Source organism: Natator depressus, chromosome 1 (assembly GCF_965152275.1).
Source record: "Natator depressus isolate rNatDep1 chromosome 1, rNatDep2.hap1, whole genome shotgun sequence".
NCBI classification, from domain to species: domain Eukaryota; kingdom Metazoa; phylum Chordata; order Testudines; family Cheloniidae; genus Natator; species Natator depressus.
This window is the reverse complement of record NC_134234.1, coordinates 93,567,443-93,583,561: the sequence shown is the minus strand read 5'-3', so window position 1 is coordinate 93,583,561 and position 16,119 is coordinate 93,567,443. Positions and strand designations below refer to the sequence as shown.

Genomic DNA, 16,119 nt, shown 5'->3' with positions numbered 1-16,119 from the left:
TTGAGGTAGGCTTCAAGACCCCAGGCCAGTTCAGGTTCCCATTTTGCTAGCCCCTATATGGACACATAGGAAGAAACAGACATGTTCTAAAGAGAGTATAATCGATTTTGAAACACAGGCCTTGTCTTCACTACCAAGGTAAGTTGACCTAAGTTATGCTACTCCAGCTACATGACTAACATAGCTGGAGTCGATGTATGTTAGATCGACTTACCCCAGTGTCTTCACTGCACTGAGTCAATGGGAATCTCTAGTCGACTTCCCTTACTCTTCTCGGAGAGCTGGAGTACCAGGGTCGACCGGAGAGTGCTCTGCCATCGATTTAGCGGGTCTTCACTAGACCTGATAAATCGATCCCTGCTGCATTGATTGTAGCAGTGTCGATCTCCCCATAGTGGAGACCAGCCCACAATGCAATAAGCGAGCGTAAGAAACAACAGGAGGAACTGGGAATGGAGGATGAAGGAAACAGCGAAAAGACTATGCAGTTACATAGGATAGCTATGTACATAACTTTTTGGTACTTAGTCACCTATCTTTCTACCCATCAGAAGACCAATGACTAGTCCCAGGAGGCAGCTATACTGGGGGTCTAGTTGAGACAAGCTCTAATGTGGGTTTAGGTGCTAACACTGAATGTGGACCAGTATGTTCAGGTGTGGCTAGCACACTTGGTGCTATAAGGGTCATGGATGTAAATAACAGCTGAAATGTTTCTGTTTGCTTCAGAGACATAATTACATTTATGCTTTTAAACTAGGTGTTAATGTTCCAGACAGTGTACAAGATAGCAAGCAGCATGATGGCATGTGTTCTTTCTCACATAATGTTCCTTGTAGCTCTGCACGTATCTCTATAGTATCTGACAGAATAGTATGGTATGTGTGAAACAGTCACTGAATGTACGTATTTCTTAATCAACTGAGTGCTCATTGTGCATCAACATTCAATGAGAAAATTGTGAGATACTTATGTAACTTTTTTGATTTATTGTGTTTTGTTTTGCTTTGTTTACTGTCATTTGACACTATGCCACAAAACCTTACTTTTTTTACACCGATCAGCTCTGATCCAAAATTCTGTTATCTAAAGGGGAAGAAATAATGCTAAATCCAAAATGCAAAAAGAATCACACAGTTTATTGGTGACATTTGCTGGCATATTAACACATGCCTATTCATGCCTGTTTGAACAAGTTCTTGAACATGATTTCTTTTTGTTAGATGGTGTAAATGACATTCATAAACACTATAATTCCAATGGTAACAGAACTAAGCGAAGATGTTAGTCTCTAACTATTGCTATGTGAGATAATGGAAAAGTAACAAATTCACCCACCAAATGCTATGTTAAAATAAATGTTTAAATTCCAGAGAAGGTCTATAAAAAGACGAGCTACATGCTGGGTTATGGGGAATGAGATTAAACACTAGTATGGAAAGGAGTAGGGAAGGTGAATATATATTCCATGTTAAAAAAAGTATATACCTATGACTAGCCAGTTTCTCTAGTTTACCTTTTCTCATATTACAAGAACAAAGGAGACAACTGGTGAAATTAAAAGACCACCAAATTTAAATGGAGACAAGAAAATACCTTTTTATTCAATGTGTAATTTATCTGTGGAACTTACTGCTACAGGATAAAATTAAGTAGACTTGTTTGAAATTCAGCAGTTTCATTTTTGTAGCGGTTCGTGCAAGTATTTTTCTCTGATCCCTTGGGGGTGTGAATGAGAGAGTTTGGCTTTGTGCTTTGGGATTAAATGAACCACAAACTTCAAAGAAAACCTCAGATGAACCTAGTGCATGTCATATGGATTCACCTGCTAAACCACAGCATTTCACATGGTTTGCTTTTTACACCATAATACAGCCAATTAAATTTGAAACAGGACCCAGCATTGCTCAAAAAAGGCAGTAGGCTCCCCAGGAACAGCGCCCAACTTTGTGAACCTTAGTAAACCTTTTAAATAACATGGTTTGAGTTTCAAGTCTAATGAAACATGAAGGCAGATGAATTTTGCATGAATTCCAGTTTTGTTGAAAGTATCTCACACAGCTTTGTTAGGGGGTGGCTCTGTTTCTTAGCCCAGATCTGTACAGAGCTGTAATTAAAAGGGCTTTTGAGAGCCAAGCCACTACTTGTTATGTGCAGTGTATTTCTATAGATTCATCTTACCCACTTTCTCCATATACACAGATTAAACATCTGGGGTAAACTGTGAATGTTATGGGCTTTTCCTCCCCCTAGGATCTTCTCCTCCTTTCTTCTTTCCATAAATTGGTGTTATTCTCTCCCTTCCCTTCATGGTGTCTGTGACAGCTGAGAACCCATAGGTTGATTCTTAGTGCCATAAATTTCTAGGATTAGCTGTATTTTATACAAGCATGTGTGGGGTCCATTACTGTTAGCATGAGTTGCCCTGTAGGGAAAACAACTCAGAAGGCATTCACTGTGATTAATGAATTGTGATATGTACACACCATGAACTGTCCCATATAATAGCTACCATTCGCAGTGGGGGTCAAAGTGGTCATCAGAGTAAAGAACCATGAGAGGAAAGAAGATAGGTGAAGGAATTTGGGTGGGTGATGCATGAAGTTATTTAATCATTTGTGTTGCCTGTAATCACAGAAGAGCTGATCTTTATAACCTGCCCATATGTAATCATCATTAAGTCTTAAGAGATGCAGTTCTTCTTTAAAATAATATTTATAATCTAAAACCAAGACAAACTGAAGAGAAAGAAACACACTAAGAAAATAACTGTTTTTTGTCTCAATTTCCCAACTGTCAGTCAAACTTTTGTAATGCAGGCAATCATGACTGGAATATGCATTTTTACATGTAAGAAACAACAAAAGAAAAATTGAGCATAACAGGTGTCCAGGAAAGGGTATCCTATGGTATAACTGATTCCTCCCAAGACAGAATCTGTTTGTTTTTTTAATCAGCTTGTGCATTTGCTTCAATTTCCTATGGACTCTATTCAGGCACAGTTATTATACAGCTTTTGAAAGTGCATAAAGTTCACAGGAGCATATAGAACCTATTCTATACACTATCAACCCGTGCAGCAAAAAAATCAGTCAGCGTATAAATGTGTGTTTTTGTGTCTATTTCATAGGATCTGCCAGGAAAAGATGAGAAAGAGGAAAACACCATTAGAATAATAATAATCATAATAATTAATAATAATTTTCACTGCTATAGGCTCTATTTGAAGATATCAAATCCCTTTAGAAACCTTAATCACTTAACCCTCATAAAACCACATGTTCCAATCTCACCGACTCCCATGCAACATGCACCTTTTACTCTGTTCTCTGGGCTGTAAAAGCATCCACAAATCTGCTTAGGCACTTCACTGCCACTGCTGCTGAATTAGTGGTATAGCGGTTTAGCCAATGTCTGAATGAGACATACTGACGCGTTACTTTGACCCATGTAAAGTCAGAATAGATAGCTATTTATGTTCAACCAAGACACTTAATCACATTCTGTAGCATGGTCCCTTGTAGGGCAGATTCTTAAAGGAATTCAGGCATCTAAAGATGCAGATAGGTGACTAGTTGGATTTTCAGAAGTGCCTAGTGAAAATCCCACTAGGTGCCTATATAACTTAAAAAGTTATCTGGTCCACCTTTAATGAATGAGCTTGTATAAGTGAAGGTACACAAGGGCCAGATTTTTAAACTGCTCGAGTCCAGAATTCCCCATAACTGCTCCAAACCCTGCACTGTTTTAGGTGTTACTGGTTTTATAAGGTGTTCTAAGGAAAACATAGAATTTTTGAGGCAAGCCTTGGCAAGCAAATAAATGAGGAACTTATTCCCAAATATTTGGTTGAACTAAGTATTAATTTGTAACTCTACATACATATTTGGTTAATGATTTAGCTTCTTTTCCACCTCTCCAAATCTTTCCATTCATTTTTTTAAAAATGCCGTGAATTTGCTGACATGCTGAAAGTCTCAAAGCCAGTCAGATAAATGGACACTTTGAAATGGAAAAATGAATAAATTGTTTGTCTTTTCTTTAAGAGTAATAAATCTAAGGTTGACAATATAAATGTCATAACTTTATTTTTTGTATGGTACACATAGAATGTTCTGAAGTAGATAAATACAATTTGTGATTGTCTGTACTGTCACAAGAAAGAATCTTGATACGTTAAATGTATTAAAAGATGTATGGAGAGGGCATAGGGCCAAATTAAGCTCTCAGCCTCACCCTTACCATCCCCCGACTTCAGTAGGGTTTCATGAATGTAAATGAAAGCAGAATTTCACCTATGCACATATTACTAGTACTTTCAGTGTTTTGAAAATACAGTTTAAACATTAAAAATAATGTTTTTACCAATGCATAGCTGTCTATAGCAATCTACTCTTTAAGGTGTGATTGTTCTCTGAAACATGATTTTGTAAAAATGGCTTCATCGGGTGCTACATGTTCTCTCTTTCCAATTTCCTCATCAAGTATGTTCTGTTTCTAAATTAAAAAAAAATTTTTTTTTTGTCTCAGTGCCAGGCATGCAAACTCAGTATCAGATCTGAAAGTCAAGCTGGGCTCTTTTTGGCTCACGCATCACCAGTATGAAGAGTCTGTAATTGGAATTATGTTAATAAAGAGTAGAAGATTTGCAAGCAAGAATAGAACTCAGCTCCTTGTTCCAGAGCTACATTGCCTCTCTAGCAGTAGTATAATATAAGTAGTAAAACACTTTTTTTTACCATTTTCAGCAGATATGACTCTGAACACACAGTGCAGGATCTGCTGAGTAAGAAGATACTTTTACATAGTGATTTGCAAAGTAAAACTGCACTTTAAAAATAAAACAAAGCAACCATCTAACTCTCAAGAATTGTTTCTTCCACTTTTTAATCTATACTTCTAAAGAGGTGCTATGGAATTGTTAACATTAAATTTAGCATATTCAGAAATTTATTGCTACCTGTTATGTGGCTGCAGTTATGATTCATCTTTTATTAGGTGGCATTTGCAAAACACCAACACTACCTGCTTCCTAAAGAAGTAAATGCACCCGAACCAACTTCAGTGACTACACTCAGGAAAGATGACACCTTAAATATTTATTCAAGTGCTAGGAAAACATTGTTGCGTGAGAAATAGTGCATTTTAATTCTTTCTTTCAAATGGCAACTCCATTTAAAGGTGATTTTTAAAAAAAAGTTCAAGACAAATAGCTGAACTTTTACTAAGTAAGGCCGTCAGACATTTTGTAAAATGTGTCCATCTATTTAAACTTTGTTGTTGTAGTATATTGTGATACAAATAAATAATGCAATTTCCCGTACCATCCTCTTCTTGTCTAAAAATAGCTGCTCCATAAACCTGTCTCACACCTACTGCTCACCAACTTCTCGCTTGTAGCGAGACACTCCAGTATGAACTGTCTAATGGTCTTGATACCCAGTGCTATAATAATATATGGATTGTCTACCTACAGGGATGGTGTTTTTAGCATCCTCAGTTTAAGTTTCACAAGTTAAAAAATACAAAAACAGGTTTCAGAGTGGTAGCCGTGAAGTGGGTTCTAGCCCACGAAAGCTTATGCGCAAATAAATTTGTTAGTCTCTAAGGTGTCACAAAGACTCCTCGTTTGGTTTTTTAATACAAAAAGATTATTTTAAAAAATCCACTCTGCAAAACCACGAGATATAACTGGGCCTTAGTTTAGCAGGATTCAGAAAAGGGCTGGATGTTTACATGGACAATGGGTAAAATGTTCAAAACTTCCTAAGGGCGCAAACTACTTGAAAATGGATTTCTGAGGTGTTTTTGAAAATTATACCTGCTCCAGTCACAGTAGTAAGGATTAAAAGAGCAGCAACAACCACAGTTTGGAATAGGAAAAGTGCTTCCAGATGTAAGTCAGCTTTAAACTAATGGATATTAGTAGAAATCTTTCCCTATGGAGAGGTTATTTCTGAACTGCCTACTCTGGGATTTCTTTCAATTTCCTCTGAAGCATCTGGTACTGGCCACTCTTAGAGACAGTATGCTGGACTAGATGGAACAGTAGGCAGACTAAATGTACACATAGGCTGGTATGTCTACTAATGACGCCTGGGCATTCAGCTGCTTTTAGCAATGTTGGGCTGGGTTTTTTTAAACACAGTTTCTGTTTACCTGTATGTTATTCATTTAGGAACCACAATATTTCTATATCCGTCTTTATATTCTATATATAGTCTAATATAAAATGTATTTTTACAGACTAGGAAGACTTCTAAGTACAGTATGTGCATACAGTTCTAAATATATATATATTTGCAAAGGAAGGAAACAAGATAATATTTTCGAAGACATTCTGGATACAATGGGATATGAATCAGTCACAATCAAGATAATCAAATATGAACATGTAATTAGTGACTGGTAACAGAACTATACCATACACATTCAGTACTATACAACATTCCAGATTCCATCATCTCCATATGGCATGAGAATTTGCTGTTATCTCTGGCCAAGATGGAATCATGTGTACATACACACCCACAAGTATTGCATAATATCTAATTTTCCTGATGTATTAAAAGAAACCCCTCGTAAATTAGTTTTATCTGTTTATAATATGTATTTCTTTTTGTCAGTAGAACTGTGCAAATGATTTTGGGGTCAAACGTTTTGTTGTACCCAAAACAAAATATTTCATTTTGATTTTGAATTTTGATTTTTTTTAAAATAAATTTGAAGGAAATTTCAAAACAGGTAGTCAGTCTGAATGAAAAAAAATCTAAATGTTTTGTTTTGCAAAGGGCAAAATGAAACATTTTGACTTTTTTGGCATTTGTTTGTTTTAAGACATGAACAATTGACCAAAACTAACATAAATTCTTAAAATGTTTTAGTGGTGTGTAACCTTTATTTTTCACAGAAAATAGTTTAGGCTTAAAATTTCACCCATTTACTCATGCGATGTACAAATTCTAGTTTTTAAGTCTTGTAGGGGGCATTGTTCTGTAAACAGAAAGGAGACAGAATTTTCAAGTACAAAAATGCTGAGAAGTTAAATCGGGTTTCTCTTTTTTAAAAGTAGTTCAGAGTTCAGCAAGTTCAACATACTGGTATTATATCTGTAACATAATATTCTAAAAAGAAATATGATTTTGCTTAATTATACAGGTGTTAAAAAAACCCTACAAAATATATTACACAAGCAAACAATTTTGTCAATATCTCGACCTAGGATCAGGCTACCATAAATATGGCTACATTCAATCTCTTATTCCAGGCTTGTGCGGGAGAACAAACAGACTGCAATGAGATGCTTATATCAAGACAGAGCTGCACATTTACCACAGACTGAGAAGTAATGTTACCACACTAATCAGCGTAAATGTCATATAAGCAACCGTTCCTGTACATCCTGCTCCAGTTGTGTCTAAAGTGCTGCCACCGTCTGTTTGATGGATTTGCTTTACGTCACTGAGGTTTGTCTTGTCTGGCATCCCTGCTGAGACAAATAAGAAAATACAGGATGATGCACGCTTTCCCACGACTGGCAACATGATACAGCTAGAACAAATTTAAATATACAGAGCACACAGACTGTCACAGTTTGGTTTCTAATTCTTTATGTTACTGCCAAATTCAAAACTCTGCGTAATTGCATCTAGAAACACATGCCACTCTATATGGCAATTTATCCTTGAAAGTAATTCACAGCCCTACCAGTACTGGACAGAGCAGTTATTATAGAATTATAGCTAAGCAAATATTCACAGACTGAAGTGAAGAGTTTGTGAGTCCCAGGAGTACCCAGAAGTCAACTACTCACATCTTGAATTTGAAAGAAGATGGAAATAATTTTATTAGAACTTTCAGGTGTGTGAATCCAGAATTTAGATGAAAAGAAGGTGTAATTGATGGAGAATTTTAGGGCTTCCATTTTCGCATGGAGAAAAATGGACATCACAACAAAAAGTCACGTTCTAAGACAAACTGTATACAAAGCAGACACTTATTCAGCTTCTGGTTGAATGTTTCTGAACTTTAGGAACATATATAAGAAGTTTTTTTCCTCCCTGCCAGAATATGAAACAAGGATATTACAGTCATCCATTACACCTCCAGTACCTGGTTCAATAATCATAAGTAGAAGGGTCTGGAGACACATTCAGCGATAACAGCATTGTCATTTGCTTTCCATTTTGTCTGCATACTTCTGGACTAACTGTCTTATCCTATATAATAACCTGTGGCATGCCACTATCAGTCAAAATTAACAAGTCTAAATTCAATGTTATTACATGCAATACATATTGACATTGTAATTACACTGAGACTGAAAGAGGCCTCATATAAAGCAAAGTCAATATTTATGTAATTATGTCAATACATATATAATTCAGAAGGTAAGCTCTATTGCACTGGAACAGAGGCATTATAAGGAAGCTTAGCTCTACTGATCTGACATATTGATTCTACAATCTGAGTTCCTGCATTATTATTCATTGTTTAGGACTTCTTTCACCCTTCTGCATCATTAGCAAAGATGAATAAACTCACAATTCCATTACATTTTAGGGCTATGATGGAGTATGAATATTTTAGTCATGGTTTTATACTCCTTGTTAAGCTAGAATTTAACCAGAAGCTAGAGTAGCTCTCTGCGACTTCCTTATTTTTCAGGCTAACTACTTTTTATTTTAGTGCTAAAAATACTCCTTTTCTCCTACATGTAGCTTGAAAAGTGATCTTTGTGAACTTACTGTACATACTAAAATCTCTTTCTTGTAGCTCTGAAAAAATGTGTTAAAGGAAGAGTAGGTGAAAGCCAATCATGTTGTCTGTAAAACCTGCTAGAATGTGTTTGTCTTCTTTGCTGTTGTACTCAGACAGGAGACTGGACTGCTATTTTGTGTGGATTTATCGATCTATTGTGATTGCCTGGAATTTGTGAAAATTAGCTCCACGAGTACAATGCAAGCCGGCAAACAAGGAAAGACAGTAACAACAGGGAGTGAGGGGAAGTAAGTCCTCCTGATCATGCTCACTGCGTAGTCTTCCTGGGAAAAGACCAATAACTCAGTACTTCACTGAATCAGGGTTTAATGGATCACCAAACAGGGTGGATCAAGGCATTTTTCCTTAGGGGTGTGGGAGATGGAAGCAGAAAGCAGATTGTCTGGGTCATTTGTCCAGCTCTACTGAATTCAATGGGTCAAATTTTGCTTTCAGCTACACCTGTGCAACTCCATTGAATTCAATGGTTGCATGGCTATAACATAGATAAATTTGGCCCAGTGGATTTATAAGCAAATCTACAGCAGGGGTGTCAAATTTCCAGCCTCTAAGAAAAATCAGCCCACGTGATGCATTTTTCTAGCCCACATGACATATTTATATTGTACACAATCTCAGTTTAACACTAAGATAACAATATAGCACTCTCAGGGGACAAGTGCACCCCCATTCTCCCTTTAGGTGCAGGGAAATGGTGTTATAGCCCTATGGCTAAGTCCACTTGACCAGCATTAGCCTCAGGGTGGTATAGCCTAGTGGCCAGAGTTAATCAAGCCCTGCCTCACAGGGATGTGCGGCCTAATGGCTAGAGTCAATCAGGCTGCCCTCTCCGATGGCCTTGGCCTGATGGCCAAGTCAATTGGGCTGCCCTCTGTCGCAGGATCATGTGGCCTGATGGCCAGAGTCAATATGGCTACCCACTCTCGCAGGGCTGTGCGGCCTAACGGCCAGAGTCAATATAGCTGCCTCCTCTCACAAGGCTGTGTAGCCTAATTCATCCTCTACAACCAGTCTCCCATTACAAGCCACAGGCATCTGCTCGGGATTGGAATACCACCAAATCCTCTTTTGCATCTCTCTTGTATAGCTGTTGAACATCCCTAGTGTTTGCCCTCACCTTTCTTTCAATGAATCTGTGCACTAGTTCTTGATTCACTACAAAGGGGCGAGCTCTTGTTTTTGTATTCGCCAGCGATTTAGTTTCTTAATCACTCCTTCAAAAAGGAGTAAGTTTGGTATTTGTTCCAGGCTGCTTTTTACAGTTACATAGCCATACCTTTACTCCTTCCTGGATGGGCATTTTATTTTCCTTTTTCCTGGTATTTTGTGCTTGGCATGCTCACTTCTTGCTCATCTGTCCCTCCACCTTCTGGAATGCTGTCCTCAGGTCCCTGATATATGACTCAGTCACATTACCTACCTGGATAGGTGCAGAGGACCGTGGCAGTTATTGCCACCTGCACATCAAGTCACAGAGAAGCGTGGTTTTGTGGAGTCCAAAAATAATCTCATCAGGAGAATAATGGCTAGCTGAGTACTGATTGATGTTATATGCAATGGTGACAACAGGTGACTTTGAATCCCAGTCTTGCTGGTCTTTCCACTGACTGAGACTCTAAGCATAAAACAAAGTGAAGTTTATTCTTTCTACTTCCTTATTACTTGGCAGGTGGGCAACACTGGACCTCACCTTGGTTATCTGGAGTTGTTGGCAAACCTTGTGCCACAACCAATGATTCAAATTCCTTCACCTGATCACTGCGAATGCAGCCTCGTGGGCCAAACTGCAAACCTACATGTTTTGTCAATGCATCTCTAACTGTCTCAGTCCTTTTCTCCTTCAGTGGTTGTGCTACCACATACTTTGAAAAGATGTCATGTGCTACCAGCAAATACTGATTTACAGCTGGTGTTTCAGGTAGAGGGCATTTCAAGTCAATCTGTGTGAACTCCCAGAGCTTACTAGGTTGGGGCACTTCCTCAAAAAGGAGTTCTACCTCTTCTTGTCGGCACTTTCCTTCCTTGACAGGTAAGACAGGAAAGTTCCCAGTCCTTCACATCAGCAGCCAAGCCCAACCAAAAAAATCTGTCTGATACCAGCTCAATGTCTTTTCATAACCCAGGCAGCCTGATGCTTTGTTAGCATGAAGACACTCCAGTACCATTCTCTGTAAGCTTGCTGACAAGAGAATCCTGTTACCATAATATTTCAGCAAGTTGGTAGCTGGATCAATGGATAATCATTCCTGAACTGAGTTGACCCTCCACAGGCTAGGTTTCCTTCAGTAGATCTGTTGGTGCACAGAACGGAACTCAGGGTCCTTCGATTGTTCTTGATAGATGTCCTCACAAGACCTGGCTGAGTTTATTCTCGCTGCCCAAACCTGGCTGAGAGCAACTGCACCCACATTTGCTTTCCAGATATATGGTGAACTGTGAATGTATCTTCAGACAGTTTGTGAATCCATCTCCACAGACATCCTTTGGGTTGTGCTTTGTAAGGAGCCACTTCAGGGCATTGTGGCGTGTTTACACTGAATTCTGTGCCTCCACAATAACTAGACTCTCCAGTTCTGTAGCTGAATACTTGGCTTCCCTCTCATTTAACTTGTGATCCCCAAAAGACACCACTCTGTGCCTATCAAGCTCAATTTGTTCAAATGCAAATCTGACAGCAACCTTTGATGCAGCACAGGTTGCCGTGAATGGGAAGGATTGATCTGTGAATTTAAGCACAGAATGGTTAAATTCAGTGACTCAAACACTTTTTGGTGTTAATCCATCCAGACAATCTTGCTGTTCATTAATTTGTATAACAGCACTGCCTGCTCTGCAAATTTTTTTTTACAAATCTCCTGTAGAATCCACAGAGGCCGAGAAACCACTGTACCTCTTCCAGGTTTGTGGGAACCTTCTAGTCTTTTATAATGTTCAATTTCTAGGATTAGGGTTCCAACTCATCTTTATAAACTATATGTCCTGAAGAAGGTGACGAGACTCCTTGCAAACTAACATTTGTTTCCTGAAACTTTAAACCCTGACTCCTTAAAAAGCTTTAGAATACTTCACATTCCTACCAGATGTCCCTCCCATGTTTTATGGAAACAAATGAAGTCATCTAAATATGTGAGGATGTCTTCAGTTCTCAAAACTTGGATTAGGCCATTTACTACCTTCTGAAACGTACTTGATGCATCCATGAGTCTGAAAGGCATTCTGTAGAACTGAAACAGTCCACACGGTGTCACAAAGGCAGTTTTTTTCTCGATCCTCAAGTGCCACTTTAATTAGATAGTATCCAGATACCAATACAAAACTACTAAAATATTCTGCTCCTGACATTTTATCCAATGTGGGGAAGTAGGTATGTATCGTGAACTGCCTGTGAATTAAGACTCCTATAGTCAATTGCATATCCTCCAGTTTCCGTTAGGTTTTTTTTACAACTGCGTTGGGGATGCCTATGGTGAAATACATTGTTCAATCAGGCCATACTCCAGAATTTGATTTTAGCTTCTCTTTCACTGTAACCTGATACAGAAGGGGAATATGACATGGGACCTACCCCATAGGAATACCATCCGATGTTGCAACCAATCACACATGCCAAGTTCTTCATTATTCCTAGAGAACACACTAGCACGTTGTAAGAGCAGCTGTTCAAAACACTTCTTTTCATTGCCTCCTACAGCTGCTTCTGCCAAGTCAACCCCTAGCTCTTTTTATGACAGGGCTGCTTCACGGTCTTGACCTCTGCCCCTGTGAGAGGCCTTGAGACACTAGCTACATTGGACACTGTCCCCATCATCTGATTTTTCACTAGCTACATTTCCTGGTCAATCCATGAATTGCTCTTACCCAGAACTCCTCCTTTGGTCCAGCTGGAAACAGAGTTCTGCTAAACAACAAACCTGACTCAATATTGGTAGCTTCAAACATTCTTACAGGTTCACCGAAGCAGTCTTTTATCCTTAGGGGTACTATTGCATGATGACCTGACTTCACCACAACTTAATTCTGAGCCACCACAGGGAGCTGTTCCTTCTCTCCCCCTGTAGGTATGGTGGAAGCACCTCTAAGGTCCTAAGAGTTGCTCCCCAGTGTGGAGCACAGCTATTGAAAAAGGATATAATAAGCAAATGATACCAAAGCTATATAATCAATTTATTCAAGATTTATTTATTATTATCAGTAGTTGAAGAAATTCTGTTTAAAGGTAATAGAGTAGTAATTCTTTTAGGGTTAACAGCAGAGATATTGAAATTCATACATGAGGGATATTTAGTCATAGAAATATGTAAAAACATAGAGCAAAATAGGTTCTGATTTTGCCACAAATGAATCCAAACATAGAGGACTATATAAAAGAATGTGGCATATGTCAAAAATATAGAAATGTCAAGACCTATGACATCTATTCAAAGTAGTCCAAAGAAGTTTTAAGAACATAAGAACAGCCATACTGGGTCATACCAATGGTCCATCTAGCCCAGTATCCTGTCTTCTGCCAGTGATCAATGCCAGGTGCTTAAAAGGGAGGGAATAGAACAGGCAATCATTGAGTGATCCATCCACTGTCATCCGTTCCCAGCTTCTAGGATTTATTTGAATATAAAGGACATGCATATGTTAGAGTTGCTGGTTATTTTTCACATTTTCCTGAAATATCTATACCAGAAAACACATGTCATTAGTAAAATTAAATCAGTTTTTTCAAGGCATGACATTCCCAATATGGTAATGGCTGATGATTGACCTCAATTTCACAGTCAAGAGTTTAAAGATTTTGCCATAGCATATGATTTCAGACATATTACATCAAATCCAGGCAATCCACAATCTAATGGGTAAGTAGAAAGTGTTAAAATAGTAAAAAGATGATTAACAAAAGCTGAAGAAAAAGAAATGAGCACTAACTTATATTTGGTGTTATTAAAGTATAGAACATCCCCATTATAACAAGGTTTATCACCTGTACAGTTGTTATTTAACAGAAAAAAATAGAAACTTGATTTTTTTTTCCAGGCAGCTATAAGGAAAGGAATAAATACAAATATGAGTCAAGTTTGTATCAAAAGAATTAGTTTGCTAGAAGATCACAAACTATCATTTGAAAGTAAATGATAGTGCATGTCTCTATTATGACACTATAAGATTGAGGTACTACCTCTTTTGTTACAGGGGCTTTCTGAGCCCAGTTCCTACCATTATAGATTAATAAGAACAACTTCAATAACACAGAAATTAGATGGTTATTGTGTCAAAGGAGATCTGTTACAGTTGTTAAGGTGGATGTATATTGATGAATAAATTTGTGCTAAAAACAAATAAAAGAAAGGAGATGTGGTGTTAACTTTGGCTTAAAAAATTAGTAGAATCTTCAGGGTGTGTGAACTGACAGTGGGAGGAGGCTGTTTGTTTTGTTTTGTTAGATTTATCATGTGAGTTAAGATGGTCTGTATGTATGTTAACTATGTATCTAATAAAGTCTGTTGTCAAGTAATTAGCAATGAATTATTATTAAGACAAGTGGATTTACTTGAATATAAAACAACACACCTGGAGTCCACACTTCCTCCTACTCACAGTAGGGGTATCTGAATATTGGCCAGGGACAAGCGAGTTCTATGAACATCCAACAAGTTTTTGTGATGCTGGGTGTAATCCACTCCCAGCAGTGCTAGAAATATTAGTGACCACAGCCAAAGTCAATTTACTATGAAGATACCCCAAGTTCAGAAGGAGCTGGATTTTTCCTGTTGTCTGCAGTAGGTGATGATTCTACTCCAATTCAACTCCTGCAGTACAAATTTTATTCCCTCTCAGTACCGGGTGTTTAACATGAATCAGATTTACTTCAGATCCTTAGTCCAACAACATTGTGGTTTTCTAGCCACCAATGTCTGCAGACACATAGTAACGGGTATCTGAGCTGCTCTTCACATGGGCCATTCCATCTCCATTGGCCTGTGCATTCGCATCACCAGCCAAATGTGTTCTGGCCTGGGGCCCACTCAGGAAAGTCTCTTGGTCCCATGGGACACCTGTGAAAAACTGCACTTGGGCCTCCTCCAGTTTTTTAGCCACTTCACGAGCCATCATTTCTTCAAGTGTTGTGTATATGGTATAAAGGAGTCACCATGAGGCTGGGAACTAATAGCTGATACCTTTAAGGAAACACCAACTTCGTCTTCCACATTTTGAACTCTGCATATAATCTGCTCCATAGATTTATCCAGGAAGTTATGCTTATGGCCCTACCAAATTCACAGTCCACTTGGTAAATTTCAGTCATGGGATTTTAAAAATAATAAATTTCATGATTTCAGCTATTTATGTCTGAACTTTCACAGTGTTGTAGTCGTAGGGGTCCTGACCCAAAAAGCAGTTGTATGTATGTGTGTGTGTGTGGGGGGGGGTCACAAGGTTATTGTAGGGCAGGGGAGTTGTGGTACTGTTACCCCTACTTCTGCACTGCTGCTGGTGGTGGCGCTGCCTTCAGAGCTGGGCAGCTGGAGGGTGGTGACTGCTAGCTGGGATCCTGGCTCTGAAGGCAGAGCCGCCCCCCAGCAGCAGCACGGAAGTTAGGCTGGCATGGTATGGTATGGCCACCCTTACTTCTGCACTGCTGCCTGCAGAGCTGGGCCCTCAGTCAGCAGCCGCCACTCTCCGGCCACCCAGTTCTGACGGCACCAGTGCAGAAGTAAGTAAGGGTGGCATGGTATGGGGTATTGCCACCCTTATTTCTGCACTGCTGCTGGTGGGGTGCTGCCTTCAGAGCTGGGGATCCGGCCAGCAGCCGCTGCTCTCTGGCTGTATAGCTCTGAAAGCAGTGCAGAAGTAAGGGTGGCAATACTGTGACACCCCGTCCCCCCCCCGCAACTCCCTTTTGGGTCAGGACTCCCAATTTGAGAAACACTGGTCTCCCCTGTGAAATCTGTACAGTATAGAGTAAAAGCACACAAAAGACCAGATTTCACGGTCCGTGAGGTGTTTTTCATGGCCACGAATTTGTTTGCACAAACCCCGACAAAGCAAACCTGCCAAGCTTCATACTTTCCTGCACTGACCATCATCTGTGAAAGCCAGCTAGCGGCTGAAGTGGAAAAATATTTTTCTAATTTGTTTTAGTAATAATTAACTAACCAAAGCATGTCACAAAGCACTGTGGTACATATTACAGTCAAGTGTATGTGTGTCAATACGGTATAGTAGCTTTAAAGGTTTCTATCATCTCCAGCCTCTTTTCAAAGGTTTTGTCTGTGTGTGTATTTAACGCTTGTGAAAGGTGACAGGACTGACAGCTCTGAAGGCTGAACTGTTCTATTAATTCACAGA

At 39.0% G+C, this 16,119-nt stretch overlaps 1 protein-coding gene across 2 annotated transcripts in view; it reads right to left on the bottom strand.

Moving 5' to 3' along the window:
* Nucleotides 1–7,131: 7,131 nt before the first annotated feature.
* The window catches only part of GPC5 (glypican 5), a 1,060,457-nt gene continuing 1,051,469 nt past the window's right edge, over nt 7,132–16,119 (bottom strand). Inside the window, exon 8 of one of the 2 annotated variants that reach the window (XM_074962537.1) lies at nt 7,132–7,486. In XM_074962537.1, the coding sequence (XP_074818638.1) occupies nt 7,329–7,486 (158 nt within the window). In that variant the 3' untranslated portion in view covers nt 7,132–7,328. The remainder of the gene's footprint in view (nt 7,487–16,119) is intronic. The other variant, XM_074962530.1, reaches the window with a different exon arrangement.